Below are 17,235 nucleotides of genomic sequence, written 5' to 3' on the forward strand. Positions count from 1 at the left end.
AACAGGGCGATGAGACAATCAGAAAAGAAGAGGCTCTGAGCCTCGCTGCTGATTGGCTGACTGTTTTGTGAGTGATCCAATAAAAATATAGCAGATTTCAGGTAAACACTCAGAGAAACCAAATCCTGCAGGGTAGGATGGTGGGTCCAGGTGGTTGGGAGAACGTTAGTTTTCCACACTCTTATAGAAAAAGAAGTCAAAGCCAGATCTGACTGTGTCTTTTCTGGAGGTCTTCTTCTCCCTCTCAGTGCTCATGAAAGCTAAATAAAGACACCAGAAGCCAGGATAAATATTTTCTTCAGAGTGAATAACAGACTGAATGTTCACTCTGTCAGACTTGTATGTTTGTCTGATATTAGACTGAGGAGCGTTTCAGACCGTCATGCTCGATCAGTCAGGATTTCACAGTCGACACGTTCATGCAGAACTGACCTGACGGGGACATTGTTTTCACATTTATTTTTTTTTTTGAATAATTTCCATTTTAGATCACACATGGTGGATTTAATGAGTTAATAAACATGGGGTGTGTTTGTCTGCTGACTGATCCGGCCGTTGTGTTGCAGGAGCACCACTGTCTACGAATAAAGATACTGGGAGACTGTTACTACTGTGTGTCTGGTCTTCCTGAGCCCAGACAGGACCACGCCCACTGCTGTGTGGAGATGGGCCTCAGCATGATCAAAACCATCAGGTACTTTTCTTCTTCTTCCATACTGTTTCTGTTCAGTTATTTTTAACCACACAGCTGCAGGGATTTCATCTCACTTTTGACTGTTGAATTTTTGAATGAATTTCCATCACATTTAGACTTTCTGTCTAGAGCCATGGTGTCTGTGTGTTTGTCGGCTTTCTGTTGTTGTTTGTTTTGTTTTTTGCTTGGTTTCGGATGCTATTAGCAGTCTCTGTGGTGGTGTAGTGTAGCGATGGATGTACAGACAACTATCAGTACATTACTGTGATACTGAAGGAATTACATGGGGTGTCTGTTTCCTGTGATTTCTAAGTGGATTTAAGGGTGTGTGTGTATGATGGAAATCAAAGGTAATGACATCCTGGGAAAATCTAAGTCTCACAGAATCTAGAGTATGGAAGTATGCAGTACAGTGCTGTTGCCATAAGCTGTGTCCCGATTCAGCATGCACTGAAGAACCGACTAGGTGGTCCCGTTCTAAAGGGCTCCCTTGGATGTGGCTGAGAAATGCGTCCTTCTTTTCCCAAGATTCGTTGCGCGCTGGTAATGAAAATAATATGGCAGCAAACAGAGAGCCTGAGGATTACACCTTTAAATGTAAGTATTGCGTTTCAGCTCAGTTCAACAGCTAACCGTACAGTTGTTAAAACCACGGGCCTTAAAACCTCTGAAAAAAAGTTAACATGTTTTCAAGGTTGCTAGGCGACGGGAGCGTCACTTTGCGACACAACGGTAAAGGGCGAAGCGAAAACCCTCCATAGGCCAGACTGTCTTACTTGAGTTCAGTTGGTGTGGCCCCTTCGTAGACCACGTCCCCTGAAGGATGCGGCCCCTGAACTGGGACACAGCTATAGAGTCAGTAGGTTTATTCAGGCTACTCCTTGAACCGGAGTCTTTCAGCCTGTAGTTCATAGTTTGTAATTCAAGTTTAGTGAATCTGCACCATGAAAGTCAGTCTGCAGTCACTGTTGGATCTAGTGACGATTTCTTAATGGATTTTTATCTGTGATTTATTCATATTGCTGCCAGTCAGTTATTGCAGCAATATGGATGTGTGTGTGTGTGTGTGTGTGTGTGTGTGTGTGTGTGTGTGTGTGTGTGTTCAGAATTGACAACAGTAAGTTTAAGAACCTATAGAATATTGAACTCTGGTACAGTTGCAGTTCTTATCTGCAAATATGTTGAACCAGAGAAGCAGGACACTCATGGACTGTTTCTCTGTGACTTTAAAGGAATTAGCTTAAAAAAAAAAAAAGTCTTTTCCCCCGAGGTGTTGGATGACAGTGCTGTTATCTGTAAATTGCTTTTATCTTGTTTCTCACGGTGCTCAGTGCAGCAGTTCTGTGATCTGAATGAAGCTTCCCTGCCATGTTTGCAAGAGCAAGAATCTGCCTCTGGCTGCGTTTCTGCAGAATATCAGTAACAAATAATGCATGCAATCACACGCTCCAACCATATCACACATGCACACATCACTGAGGGGGGAGAAACATTTTTAGTGATGGATCGTATTTTTTTTTTTTAAATTACACAACCAGGGCTTAACAGATCTCATGAGCTCAGGAATCCTGACACATAACTGACAGAGTAATCTTCAGATCATGTAAGAAGAGAGCGCTGCAGCAGAAACAAAGTCTCCAGTCACTCACTCACTCACAGCACACACCCACTGCAGATACTGATACTGAACAGGCTCATAGACAGTCGTTTTATTATGATTACCTGCAGCATTTTGACCCCGTCGCATCACGTTCAGCGTGACAGCGAGGGAGGAGGAGGAGGAGTGATGTGTGTGTGTGTGTGTGTGGGGGGGGGCGCTGAGAGATTAGAGATGGATAAACTGTGAAATTTGTGCTGTATACTATCATGTCAACACTGTGTGCTGCAACATGTCTGCAGCGTCTTATCCTGCTGCTGCACAACATGTCTTTTCTCTGCCTTTTTTTTTTTGCTGCCGTCACGTGTGAAAAATCAGCGAGACACTGAATCTGTAAACCGCGCGACACAGCTGTGAGGAGTGAGACGCACGTGTCACGCAGTGTTCCCGCCGTTAGTGTGAAGCTCACTGAGCGCTAACGATTTTATTGCTGGCGTTTTGACTAAAACAATTAAAAGATGAAATCACTGGCGTTTACTCATGGCGATTGACCAACCGACCACTCATCAGAAGGTCGGCGGTTCGATACCCGGCTCCTCCAGTCCTTGTATCAAAATGTCCTTGGGCAAGATACTGAACCCCAAATTGCCCCTGATGGCTGCTCCATCAGTGTGTGATGTGTGGCTTGTGAATGGGTGATTGTGGCATGTATTTTTTGAGCGCTCTCTGACATGAGAAAAGAGCTGTGTGAGCGCAGAGTCTGTTTACTCTGCGTCTTTACATCTGCTCTTCAGTACATGTCAATGCCAGGAGCAGCATTAAGTCTTTGGTGTGTAACTGTTGCTATAATTAATGAGTGTGATCAGTATTTGTGTTAATCAATCAATCAATCAGATCCCCCCTTCCCTCTCTCTGACACACACACACACACACACACACACACACACGCACGTACGCACACGCACGCACACACACAAAAACACACACATAGTCACCCCCATCTACACACAGAGCACTAAGAGATAAAAACAATAAAAATTAATAAAATACTACCAGGAACTGAGGAAACGCTATCGCGAATCTCATGAATTTGCACTGAGGAAACACTGAAGACTGGAAAGCAAAGATGAAGATATAACAATAAAGATAAAATACTAAAAAGAATAAATGCTAAAAAGAGAGGAAATGTTTGGAAGTGAGTAAAACCAGTAATAAAAGTAGAAATGAAATAAATAACCTGAAATAAAAGTTGGGTATTAAAAGGAAAACAGTCCAGTCCAGGACATAGCAGTAAAGCTGCTTAGTATATATAAATAAATAGACAGATAAATAAAAAATATTCAAGAATAAGCCAAACTAAATAGGTAGGTCTTGAGTTTGCTTTTTAAAATATCAACACTTCTTGCTGTTAAAAAGGGAAAGTGAGAGCAGCAGAGTGATGAGTGAGTGTGTTCTGTGCACATTTTCAATCCATGCATAAAAATCCTGAGTGGAAATGTTGGATAAGTTGAAATATCACAAAAAAAGTTTGACAAAAGAAGTTGGTGTTTCGACAAAATAAAGAGCAGTGGAAACAGACAGAGTTAAGAAAGTATGACGTAGATTAAAAACTGATAAAAGTAAATTGTGTCTCATGTCACTGTTGACACTGTTATCCATCTTATGCTTTGAGTTGCCATGAATCACACTTACACTAAGTTAACAGTGGTCACTGCTGTGTCTCTGACCTCTGACCTCTGACCTCTGACCTCTGCAGGAAGGGAAGACCTTCCCTGCTGAGTCAGCAAAGTATCACATCACCATCATCATCATCATTATGACTAGCTGCAGTTAGTTTGAGTTTGTTTCCAGCCCCCCCCCCCCTCCCGGGTGTTGTTCTGCAGTCGACTGACTTAAAGCACCTGTCACAAACTCCCAGGATGCCTTTCACCTTGCATTCATCGCTGCTGTTATGAAGCATGAAATGAGGCCTGGAGGCAGGAATGGGCGTGACTACCTCGTCTGCTCTTTACACACTTTTTTTTTATCAGCCTCTGTTTTTCGTGCGTTTATTGTGCTCAGGGAAAATAAAGTATGAAATGAGAAACAAATTAATGAACGAGTGTGAAAAGTTGTTTCTCTCCTCTTTTTCTGGGCTTATTGATACATGTGAAATGTATTGTGTTCATTTCTTGGTGGTTTTGTGAACGATGCCGGTCCATCACTGTTATTTGTGTTCTGTTTCGCCGAAGGAAATTTTCATGTATATTCATTTGCTGACTTAATGCACACAGACACTGTACACACTGACCCAAAGTTACCTCTAGAAAATTTTAGCCTTTTTACTCAAGAGCACAAAACTTAAAGCTCCATGTTTTCCTCTTCTCCTGTGTTTTATTTGAAGTGTTGATCCATGAGAAGATATATTTGTGGTTTTAAGAACCAAAAACCATCTCAATGTAGTTTTACATCTCCTCTCTCAGGCTTCTCTCTGGAGCTCTAGTAACAACAGGTCAGTGAGCCAATCAGAAGAGAGGAGTCTCTGAGCCTCTCCTCTGATTAGCTGACTGTTTTCTGAGTGATCCAATAAAATTATAGCAGATTTCAGGTAAACACTCAGAGAAATCAAATCCTGCAAGGTTGGATGGTGGGTCCAGGTGGGCGGGGCTTGGGGAGAGCAGTTACTGCTTTGTTGTGACATCACAAAGTTCCAGAAGTCCTGATGGCTGGTTTTAAGGCTCAGTTTCTGAATACAGGCTGTGTGCATTTCTCTGTGGACTGAGGCTTTGATACTTTCACAGTATTGATATAGAACAGGAAAAAGACTGAATCATGCGCTTTACATTCATTCATTCATCTGCTCAGGATGAACAGATGAATGAACTTCTTGTTGGAGATCCTCCTCCTCCTCCTGATGGTTACTTTGTAAAACCTGAACCAGGCTCATTGTGTTTCCTCCAGATACGTCAGATCGCGTACGAAACATGACATTGACATGCGCATCGGGATCCACTCGGGCTCGGTGCTCTGCGGCGTGCTGGGACTCAGGAAGTGGCAGTTTGACGTCTGGTCCTGGGACGTGGACATCGCCAACAAGCTGGAGTCTGGAGGGATCCCAGGGTGAGTGGACGAGACACACCTCCTCCGGGTGCTGATGCAGCTCAGCTGGTAAACAAGCAGGGTTGGGATCAAATTATGTAAGTAAATAAAAAAATATGAATTGCCTCTTGAAGAAAAATACATTTTTGCCTCAGAGCCCAAACAAAAAAACTAAATATCTTATTTGTGGAGAACTTAGTGAGATAATTTCTTCAGAGTAAATGTGTGCGGAGATCTGCAGATGGGAATAAATTTGTGTTTGTTGGGGCAGTTTAGCACATCGTAATGGGATGTTTTTGCTTTCACCACTTTAAAGTATATTCTGCCAAATTATCTCTGTTTTTTTCACTCTGATGTTCCTGTTTGGCCTGGAGAGGCAGGACGGGATTAGTTCTCTAACTGCTGGTTTTAAATATCCTGCCAGTATCTGTTGTTGAGCCACACTGTAACCCCGACCTGGGCTCTTCATTCAACTCAGTTGCATAACACAGATGGATGAAGCTGCAGTGTCTGAGCCGTAGACAGAAGATTTCCAACTGTCTGATAGGAACATATGCAGGAACATGGTGGACCTGACCTCCGAGTTCAGTGACCTGACACTGTCCAGGATTTCATTCACACCTGCACATGTCACTGATTGGCTGCTCTCCTCTGACTGATGGTGTCACTGTCATCACCTGCAGACTCTTCTAACATACAGACCCTTGTTATATTTGTGAACTGAATGGGAGGATTTGGCTTGAAAAGTCATTTAAAGCTCCATATTTTCCTCTTTTACTATCTTTTATTCTTATTAAAGAACCAAAAACCATCTCAGTGTAGTTTTACATCTCCTCTCTCAGGCTTCTCTCTAGAGCTCTAGTAACAACAGGTCAATGAGCCAATCAGAAGAGAGGAGGCTCTGATCCTCTCTTCTGATTGGCTCTAATGTCTGACTATTTTGTGAGTGATCCAATAAAATTATAGTAGATTACAGGTAAACACTCAGAGAAACCAAATCCTGCAAGGCAGGATGGTAGGTCCAGGTGGGCGGGGCTTTGGGCATGGCTGAGAGCAGTGACTGCTTTGTTGTGACATCACAAAGTTCCAGAAGTCCTGACGGCTGGTTCTAAGGCTCAGTTTCTGAATACAGGCTGTGAGCATTTCTCTGTGGACTGAGGCTTTGATAATTTCACAGTATTAATATAGAACGTAGACCTGATCTATAATCAAACAACACATGGACATCTGCCTTTAGACTATATGAGACCTTTAAAGTTGTATTTTTCTAAATTGAAAAATAAATGTAACTGGACCTTCTCTGTCCTGTTCCAGGCGGATCCACATCTCCAAAGCCGCTCTGGACTGTTTAAACGGAGACTACGAGGTGGAGGAGGGCCACGGGAAGGACCGCAACGACTTCCTCCGCCGCCACAACATCGAGACGTACCTCATCAAGCAGCCGGAGGAGAGTCTGCTCACGCTGCCCGAGGACATCATGAAGGAGGCGGCCAGCTCGGCCGACCGCCGCGCCAGCAGCGCCACCTTCAACGAAGCGTCTTGGAGCCCCGAGCTTCCCTTCGACAACATCGTGGGGAAACAGAACGTAAGTCCCGCCGCTTGCCTGTGATTCAATTCATGTTGTGCACTTTGTCACACTGAAAGAATGTCTGTCTGAATGACAAACCTGTTCTGCAACCAAGGATTAAAACTTCTATTTTAATTTCATAAAGGACACATGTTAAACTTATACATCTACCAAAATATTTTATGTTTGGTAAACTCTTTAAGCAAACTGAAACAAACAGCTCTTCACTTTGGCATGAGGAGGTTTGTTAAGACGGACATTTTTTACAGTGCACTGGATCTTCTCACTTGTCTTCGCCTGTTTGTTGGTTGTTCTCCCTTTTTTTATTTATGTATTTTTGTTTTCCTGGGAATGAGTGGACGGCCTCCGACGGAGAGATTGTGTTACCGTGGTAACGCGTCAGCCTGCCTGTCTGTCAAGATGACGAGCTTCTGATTGTGTGTCTCATTGAAACATCCTCCTCATTCCCTCTTCATCTGTCTGCGTTCCTGTCCGCCCATAACAACAAATCAGCCCCCAGAGGCGTCATGGTGACATTTTTGGGGTTTTATTTTCTAAGCACAGCGTGTAGAGGATGTGGGTTTGAGCTGCTCATCCCAAAACTTTAGGAATTCAGGAAATTAAAGGCAAACAATATGTAGCTGTAGTCCCATGTTTTATAAAATGATTATATTTTGTGCAGCATAAAAACTGAACGCTGTGGACTGTGATCCACTGTCCTGGTCTCACAGAGGACTCTGAATCAGCTGCAGCTGTTTGATCGTTACGGAGGTCGAGTAGTTTAATTCCTGATGTTTATTTTGTAATTGCCTTCCAGTGGATGACAAGCTGACTAAGTTCAGCGTGTGCGGTTCACCATGAAGCAGATCAGGCTCAGGGTCAGCTTTATTTATTCACTCTCCTGGGCGTCGTTCCAGAAAAATGTCGGTCCCACGCCGGCACTGCCACAAGTCACTCACAGACTGTTCCCCCCCACAATCTCAGACATGTCATCATACATAATATCTCAGGCGAGCGGGGGGGGGGGGGGGGGGGGGGGGGGGTAAAGCTGCATATTCAGGCCATATTTGCATCCTCAGATGGGTTTGAAGGGACGAGCTGTTGGAGGACACCCAGCACACACACACACACACACAAAAAAGAAAAACATGCCTCTTGGCCGGGACTCAATGTTCCTCCACCAGAACCAGAACTTTCTACAACCTGCTCCTCCAGGCTGTTCTGGTCTCATCAGAACCATTTCAGAAAGACAGCTAATAAATACATCAGTAGGTTGTTTCAAAGACGTGGATAAAGACGCTGCAGATGCTAATTCAGCTATGACTCATGGGAGCAGGACCCAGAGGAGCGAGGGCATCTTCCTTTGGATGCCTCATTTATGAGCTTATGGGTCTCATGGAATCTGAGTTTAGACAACCTGCAAAAGATGATGAACCTGGAGGAACCCTGCGATGTAATTCATGTTTTGAGGGAATATTGTAGAGGGTAAATTCATCTAAAAGCAGAGATAAAAAACGTGTTTATCAAGTGAATTAAGCACCAACAGATTTACTGTAACTCACAGGTGAATTTTTAAACTATAGAGTGTAAATATGTGAAAATAGATGTTTCCCATGCGGCCTATTTTGTCCAACAAAAAATAGATATATAAAAAATTGAGATTTATGATAAGTTTTGACATACTGTATATTGACACTATCAACATGTCTTTATAACATTAGACGTCATCAGTGTTTCTGTTGGATGTCCTGCAGCCGCGAGCTGACAGTGAACTCCGCGCTGCCTCTCGTGTACGTACCTTCTCCCCGGCGAGCCTGTCAGGAGCTCACAGTGTTTTGATGAAACGGCGTGTTTGGATTCAGAGGAATGTTATTTCTAAAAAGTGCCACTTCTTTGTCCCCGGCACAATGAAAGCCTGTCAGGACAGTAGTATCAAAGCACGGCTCTTTGCATATCAAAGGCTCCTCAGAGGAGTTTTGAAGTGTCTTTTATGTCGTTGCGTGGCTCTGCTCGGTGCTGAACTTCTCCCTCTCCGGTGGTGTTCTGTCTGTCCGCTCTCACTTCCTGTTGGTCTCGTTCACTTTTCAGCATCACTGGATTCAGGACAAGGTAGAATATTAGGGCGTGTGTGCGTGTGTGTGTGTGTGTGTGTGTGTTTGGAGGAAATAACCGAGGCAGAGGAGTGGGTGAAGAGAAAAAGAGAGGGAGTGTGTGTTGTAGTGATGTTCTGTTACAGTCAGGTCCATAAGTATTTGGACATTGACTCTTTTTTATTTTTTTTATTTTGTCTCTTTACACCACCACAGTAGATTGAAATGAAGCCGTCAGTAGGTGGTTTAAGTGTAGTCTCTCAGCTTTAATTCAATGTGTTTAACAGAAATATTGCATTAACTGTGAATAATAACAACTACATCGATACATACTCCCCCGTTTTCAGAGGCTCAAAAGAAATTGGACAAACAAAATTGTAAATATAAGCATTATTTTTAATATTTGGAGGAAAATCCTTTGCAGTCATTCACTTGGCCATTAAAGAATATTCCATTTCTTTGCCTTGAGAAGCTCTTGGGTTGCTTTTGCAGTATGTTTCTGGTCATTATCCGTCGGCACTGTGAAGCGCCGTCCTATTAGTTTTGCAGCATTTGTCTGAATGTGAGCAGATAGTAGCTCTATACACTTCAGACTTCATTCTGCTACTTCTATCAGCAGTCGCATCATCAATAAACACCAGCGAGCCAGTTCCATTGGCAGCCATATACGCCCATGCCACAACACCGCCTCCACCGTGTCCGACAGGTGATGTGTTTCGGATCACGAGCCGTTCCTTTCCTTCTCCACACTTTCAGTTCATCTTTGTTTCATCTGTCCAACCCTACCTTGTTCCAAAACCGGGAAGGCTTTTTCAGATGTTTTCAGAAGTCTAATGGCCTTCCTGTTCCTTAGTGTTACCAGTGGTTTGCACCTTGTTGTAAACTCTATGTACTTGGATTCATGAAGGCGTCTCTTGATTGTAGACTTTGACAGCGACACGCCCAGAGACACACCTCGCCCAGAGTATTCTTGATTTCAGTAGATGTAATGAGGAGGTTTTCTTCTTCACCAAGGAAAGAAATCTGTGATCATCCACTTTGGATGCTGTCTTAGTTTGAGGGTTGCTTTGTTTTTTCAGCCTAATGATGGGCCCCCTTCGCTCGCAGTGACACCTCTTTGGACCGCATGCTGAGAATTCCAGCGACCAAATAGCAAATGCAAATTCAACATTTGTAATGAACTCCAGACCTTTTTATCTGCTTAATTAGTCATGGTATAACGAGGGAACAGGACACACATGGCCGTAGAACTGCTCGTCAGTCAGTTGTCCAATTATATTATACTATTAAACACCTTGAATTAAAGCTGAGAGACTACACTTAAATCACAAATTGACTGTTTTGTTCCAAGTCTATTGTGGTGGTGTAAAGAGACAAAAAAAAAGGAAAAACGTGTCACTGTCCAAATAATGAGGACCTGACTGTATGTAGGAGTGTGTGAAAACAATGACATACTGATATAACAAGGAGACAGAGACAGATCAACACGTTGACATCACTGCACCAGTTCCCTGAGGCAGAGTTTGTCCCTCCTACAGTCCAAAATCCAAACGTATTTCATTTATAATTGTGTAAAATGAAGAAAAGCAGAATCTCCTGGCATTTGAGGACAGCTGGGTATCGTCTTTGATATTGATACTGATATCAAGACCTTGATTTCGGTACTGATTCTTAATGATACTTTTTTTCGATACCAATTTTATCAAATCCATTTTGCCAAAAAAGAAAATGACATTAAACATTACGTTACGAATTTTAGCTTGGTCTCTTTACACACTCAAAAATGTGACCGATTATTTGGTCGGTTCATAAAAGTTCGATACCCAGTTCTGCATTTGAGAGAAAGAATGTTTGGTATTTTTGCTTTGATTGATTGATCATCAATTATCAAAATAGTCACAGATTAATTTTCTTGTGATCAAATATCTATGTCTTCTACACACACAACTATACTAAAAACAAATAATGATTTACTGTCGTGTTAAACTGTAGTTGGTGATTGTTAGTATCAACAATAATCTAAATGTGACTCCTTATTCAGCTAGTACAGTGACAGGAGGTAGAGTTATAGTACAGGTTACATAATGACATGGACAATAGGAACTTCCATTAACTGCTGTCTGATAACCGCCATAAAGCAGTGTTTAGTATCTGTGGCCAACCATTATCCTCCATCATCCTGTTTTTCGTCGTGAAGCACTCTGATAACCACTGACATCATATCCTGTCTGCCGCCATGGTCACTGGAAATTGTCGTCCATCCGGGACTGATTGCCGTAATCAAACCCCAGAAGATTCGTCCTCGGATCTCCGGCCCTGAAATCCGACTCCCAGCTCTGCGGAGGCTCTCTGCACTACTGGCTGAGTGGCTCTGTCTTTACCTCTTTCATGCTTCGCTGTGTGCCTGCTGGCTCCCATGATGCACAGCACTGTCACAGTGCTTTCACCTCAAAGGAGGTTGTGTGTCTCCTCAGAAGACCCACTTACTCTAAACCATGAAATCCAAGCCAAAAAGAAATGGGTTCATTTCCACATTCCTGGTTTAGTTTCGGCCTGTGTTGGTGCCAGCTCTCTGAGACTAGTGCTTTCAGTTCTGCTGAAGAGAAGCCGTTCAATGTTTAAAATCAGAGGCCGCTCAGTCTCGTTCTGGACGCTCCATTCTTGCGTTAACACTCGCCCTCATTCACTCTGCATCCATTTGCCTGTTCACATTAAAGACTTGCCATATTCAAGGCTACAACACCAATTAACAAAATCATTTAAACATATTCTCTCTGCCATCAGCTCCAGCTCAGCTCCAGTTCTCGTATTACATCCAATTAAAAGCTTTTATTTTTGTTTTAGATACCACAGCTCTTTTATGTGTTAATTTCAACTCAGTTTATAGCTCCATATAGTCTAAAGGTAGATGTCCATGTGTTGTTTGATTATAGATCAGGTCTAGGTTCTATATTAATACTGTGAAAGTATCAAAGCCTCAGTCCACAGAGAAATGCTCACAGCCTGTATTCAGGAACTGAGCCTTAAAACCAGCCGTCAGGACGTCTGGAACTTTGTGATGTCACAAGGAAACAGTTACTGCTCTCAGCCATGCCCCAAGCTCCGCCCACCCACTCACAAAACAGTCAGCCAATCAGAAGAGAGGAGGCTCTTCTTATGGATCAACACTTAAATTTAGATTTAAATTAAATGATTTTGAAGATTCACACTTCAGAGGCCAGTAGCAGTCACACATCTTTATATTAGCACCCTGCTCACTGTCCTAACTTAACACACGTACAACACGGGCAGATTATGAATACAATCAATATTTATGCATTAATGAATATTTATGAATTTATATTCATGAATATAAACCATCATGACCATTTATCAGAATTGTTCTTCCATCATGCAGTGATGCAATGAGATTAGAATAGTTGTTTAAGTCGTCTGGATTTCACATCTTCAAATAATTCATGTCCTATTCAGTGTCCTTTTTCCTATTTATTAGATTTGGTATTTTATAGGTTTGAGGCTCTGCATTGGCCTGATTGCTACCATTAGCATGCACATTAGTGTGTGAACATGGCCCAGTTCCTCTGTTGTAACCTCTTTGTTTATTTTCATGTTACTTTTTGTTCTTTAGTTTAAAGTGATAAATGTCTGGTGGAGTCCTGAAAGGAAGCGTAGAAGAAGACTACAATCAGGTGGTGTTCTATACTGATTGTAAGTTTTTTTTAATGGAACAATAAAAAATAAATGTTTTCTTTACATTAGCACATTAATGTTAGAAATAATGTCAGTTATTCTGTTGGGAACTCAACTCTAAATGTTGGTGGCCAGATGGTGGCGCTATATGGAAATTCAGGGGATCTTACAGCGAGTTTCAGTTCATTCTTTCTGGAAGATATTTCACTCTGCAGTACATTGTTGGTCCAGATCCTTCTTTTGCCCTGAAGCGTGTTTGTGGTTTACATAAACCGCCTGCTTGCTGTCCTGTGAAGAGCAGTGAATTGTGCTTTCTGGTGAATCCGTCACACTCATCAGACATGTGAGACATCCAGCTGATGAAAATCCTCTGACATTACTGTACGTGTTCACTCTGTCTGATCTTACACCGCCCAACCTCCCAACCCCCACCTCCACTTGCCCTTTTCCTAGCATCATATGTTGGCATTTCCAACAGATTGACGCCTTCTGTTATTAATATGTATCTTACATGTAACCCCATACCGCTGCCCCCATACAGCCGAGCACTGCTTCGGGCGCTATCACACCGGCCAATATACAGAAGAGAAATGTCAGAGATGGAAGCATGTGGCCTTTAGGCTGTATGCTCCTTTAGGGAGGTGCACGTCAAAAACAATCAGGGCAGCACAGCTCATAACGCTGGCAGCCGTCCCCTCTGAGCCCCTGTGTCGTGAGTGGACGGCTGAGGGTAGGTAGCTCATTGAGGTTTTGAAGTGGTCTGTGAAGTATAAGATCCACCTTTGCCGATATGGAGTTGCACCCTCTTTGCTGTGATCCATGTCTGACCCCGCTGGTTCCAACAGAGGGTCTGTGTCAGAAGAAAAAAGAATGTTACACAGCTGCGCTTTTATTTTGAATTAAAGTGGAAATGCTGGAGTTTTTTCAGACAGAAGATGTGTCAGAATAGCTGTATAAAAAAAAAATCATCTTAACCAATAGGATCAAAAAATAAGATGCAAGATTGTAGCTCCATCAACATAAGGGAATATATAATATATATGTGACATTCACTGCAGTGTGGGAAGGATTTTTGTAACTGAAACAAGTGATGGTGAAAATCAGTGGGGGAATGTTCTGGAGTTTCTTTAAAGTGTCACAAGGAAATGTTTTCATGTTTAAATCCAGTTGCTTTTCTGAACTGAGAAGACACTGATACATTATCAGTCTGTGATGTTCAAAGCCTTTTAGTTATTTAGTATTCTGCTTCAAGTCAGTGACTACCTACGTACTCTTCCCAAAATGCCTTTTGATGAACCTGACGTCAGGGAGTTTTCAGTGCTGCAGATGTGAAGGTGGAGAGCACAGAGGCGACAGTAACAGAAGTGGGTTTCTACATGTTGTGCAATAGTAGGATTTAAAAATAAAACTATTTGTTATATTAACAGTAGAGAACTGCAAGCAACTTCACAGCACTTTATTTGTACAGATTAAATAAACCAGACAGAACATATTAATTAGTGAGCTTTAGAGGTGCTGGTGGTTTTCTTTGGGCAGCATGAGACCAGCTTTTTCTGGTAACTGTATTTATCACATCTTGAGCCCAGGTTGGCTGGATTCATTAGGGACCGAGCATAACATGCCGAGTGCATGATGGCTCAGGTCCGAATGGCTTTTAAAGGTCCCATATTTTACACTTTTCCAGTGTTTAATTTTGAAGTGTTGATCCATAAGAAGATATTTTTGTGGTTTTAAGAACCAAAAACCATCTCAATGCAGTTTTACATCTCCTCTCTCAGGCTTCTCTCTGGAGCTCTAGTAACAACAGGTCGGTGAGCCAATCAGAAGAGAGGAGGCTCTGAGCATTTCTTCTGATTGGCTGCCTGTTTTCTGAGTGATCTAATTAAAATATAAAACATTTCAGGTAAACACTCAGAGAAACCAAATCCTGCAAGGTTGGATGGTGGGTCCCGGTGGGCGGGGCTTGAGGCATGGCTGACAGCAGTGACTGCTTTGTTGTGACATCACAAAGTTCCAGAAGTCCTGACAGCTGGTTTTAAGGCTCAGTTTCTGAATACAGGCTGTGTGCATTTCTCTGTGGACTGAGGCTTTGATACTTTCACAGTATTAATAAAGAACCTAGACCTGATCTATAATCAAACAACACATGGACATCTACCTTTAGACTATATGGAGCTTTAAACTGTTACATTAACTGTATTCAATAGTTAACTTGAACATTAAAACATGATCAAGTCTGAACCAGAATTGTCCCATCAAATCCTCCAGACTTAGTTCAGGTAGCAGATCACTAATTAAAAAGCTTTATGTAGCATTTTACATTCATATATAACTTCCCTGTATTCCTCAGTGAGATCATTCTGAAATAAACTGGTGTCATCACCATGAACTCGCCCTGGAACACACACATCTGAAGTATTTGATGTTCTTGTGATTTCACAAACCACTGTCCAATTGTCTCCATTATAATGAAGCTTGTGTATTTTCTGTGGCTGCTCCAGATATGTTAATCATTTGACACACAGGCCACGTGTTTCCATTCATATGCAAAAGAGGTTTTGTTGAGTTCAACTTCAACTTCAGTTCAACTCTCCCTCCCTCCCTCTACACTGTGTGTTGAGAGCAAAATCGGCTGATTTACATTTAGTTAGTGCTCTTCTCTGCCAGAAACAGAAAGAAATAAAAGGCATGTGGAAAAGGTCCAAGCATTTACAACTTTTCATGAGTCTATTTTATTTTGTTTAGATCCAATTTACTATTATCTGCAATGTTAAAGGTCCCATATACTATAAAGGTAGATGTCCATGTGTTTGATTATAGATCAGGTCTAGGTTCTATATTAATATTGTGAAAGTATCAAAGCCTCAGTCCACAGAGAAATGCACACAGCCTGTATTCAGAAACTGAGCCTTAAAACCAGCCGTCAGGACTTCTGGAACTTTGTGATGTCACAACAAAGCAGTCACCACTCTCAGCCATACCCCAAGCCCTGCCCACTTGGACCCACCAACTGAGCTTGCAGGATTTGGTGTTTGTGAGGCTCAGAGCCTCCTCTCTTCTGATCTGCTCACACACCTGTTGTTACTAGAGCTCCAGAGAGAAGCCTGAGAGAGGAGATGTAAAACTACACTGAGATGGTTTTTGGTTCTTAAAACTACAAATATATCTTCTTATGCATCAACACTTCAAATAAAACACCCATAAAATGTATTAATGGACCTTTAAAAAACCTAAACATCAGAATTTTCTCATATTAGAAATTGGTGTAAAAATCATACTGATCTACTTCCAATTATGGTTGTACTTTTTTTCTCCAGATTGGCAAAAGAGCCAGAGTTTCATGTACAAATATCACATTTCAAGCAACTTCAGGTGCAGTATATGTCATCAAAATAAACGTACTGCGCAATAAGGTGGACTGAATGAGTCCTTGTCTTACAGCTGAATATCAAAGCTCTCTGAATAGGTGAGAATCTTTCTGCTGACACTGATAAATGCTGCAATCTCATGTGATTTATGAGCATTGACCAATAAACTGTGAAATAGCAGTCATTATAATCTCCAGATAGCTGTGATTAAGATGAAGTCTGCCTGTAATGAGGCTCAGTGATAAGTCAGTGACCCTGACAGGCAAAAAAAGAGAAAGAAAAACATCCAATAATCCGGATTTGTTCAAGAACATCAGTTATTTCAGTCTGAAGATGAACTTTTATTGATCTTAGTGTGATGGATTCCACTTGTTAACGTGTTGGATTAGGCAGGACGAGGCTAGACTTTTGACCTTTTTTGGCTGGAGTCGGCGAGAAGACACATATTGAATTTCGCACAAGTATCTCCATCATCATCATATCGCTCTTGTAATCACTTTAATGGCTGCCAGCCCCGCAGGGCTCAGACACACCAAAGGGTAATTTGTCCAAAGTTTGCCACGCGACTGCTTTAACTCACAGCTAATGTTGGAAAGCTAATGTCAATGACTCTGAGAAAATGACTCTGGTCCGTATGGTACAACCTTTCTCTGCAGTGGATGTGACGCTATCTATCTATCTATCTATCTATCTGTCTATCTGTCTATCTATCTATCTATCTATCTATCTATCTGTCTATCTATCTATCTATCTATCTATCTATCTATCTAATGAAGTTGCAGGTAGTGACCTTCTTCTCCGTTGTGTTCAAGGACACTGAGGATAATGAAACTTAAACTCTGTGAAACTATAATGTGAATTTGGTCATTGCTTGGATTATAAAATTTGCTTTTCAGTGTTTAATCCCCAAGTTCAAGATGATGGAGCTTCCTTTATTGCACCAAACCACATAATACGAAACATGGAGGTGACAAATTATTGGCAGTGGATTATCTGCCTTCAGTCAGGCACTACTAAGAACACTGAGGTCATGTGTTTTAAAGCTCCATATTTTGTGTTGATCCATAAGAAGATATATTTGTCATAGAAACTTAAATGCCTTTTAGAAATACGACTTGTCGATTTTGCACATGCAAAACCACCAGTGTAGA

At 41.9% G+C, this 17,235-nt stretch overlaps 1 protein-coding gene across 1 annotated transcript in view; it reads left to right on the forward strand.

Moving 5' to 3' along the window:
* adcy8 (adenylate cyclase 8) overlaps positions 1-17,235 on the forward strand; it is an 88,196-nt gene that overhangs the window by 43,661 nt on the left and 27,300 nt on the right. The window contains exons 5-7 of the mRNA XM_022761823.1: positions 567-694; positions 5,232-5,390; positions 6,684-6,954. Coding sequence (XP_022617544.1) covers positions 567-694; positions 5,232-5,390; positions 6,684-6,954 — 558 coding nt within the window. The remainder of the gene's footprint in view (positions 1-566; positions 695-5,231; positions 5,391-6,683; positions 6,955-17,235) is intronic.

This window comes from Seriola dumerili, unplaced genomic scaffold, assembly GCF_002260705.1.
Source record: "Seriola dumerili isolate Sdu_G_001 unplaced genomic scaffold, Sdu_1.0 BDQW01000432.1, whole genome shotgun sequence".
NCBI lineage: Eukaryota > Metazoa > Chordata > Actinopteri > Carangiformes > Carangidae > Seriola > Seriola dumerili.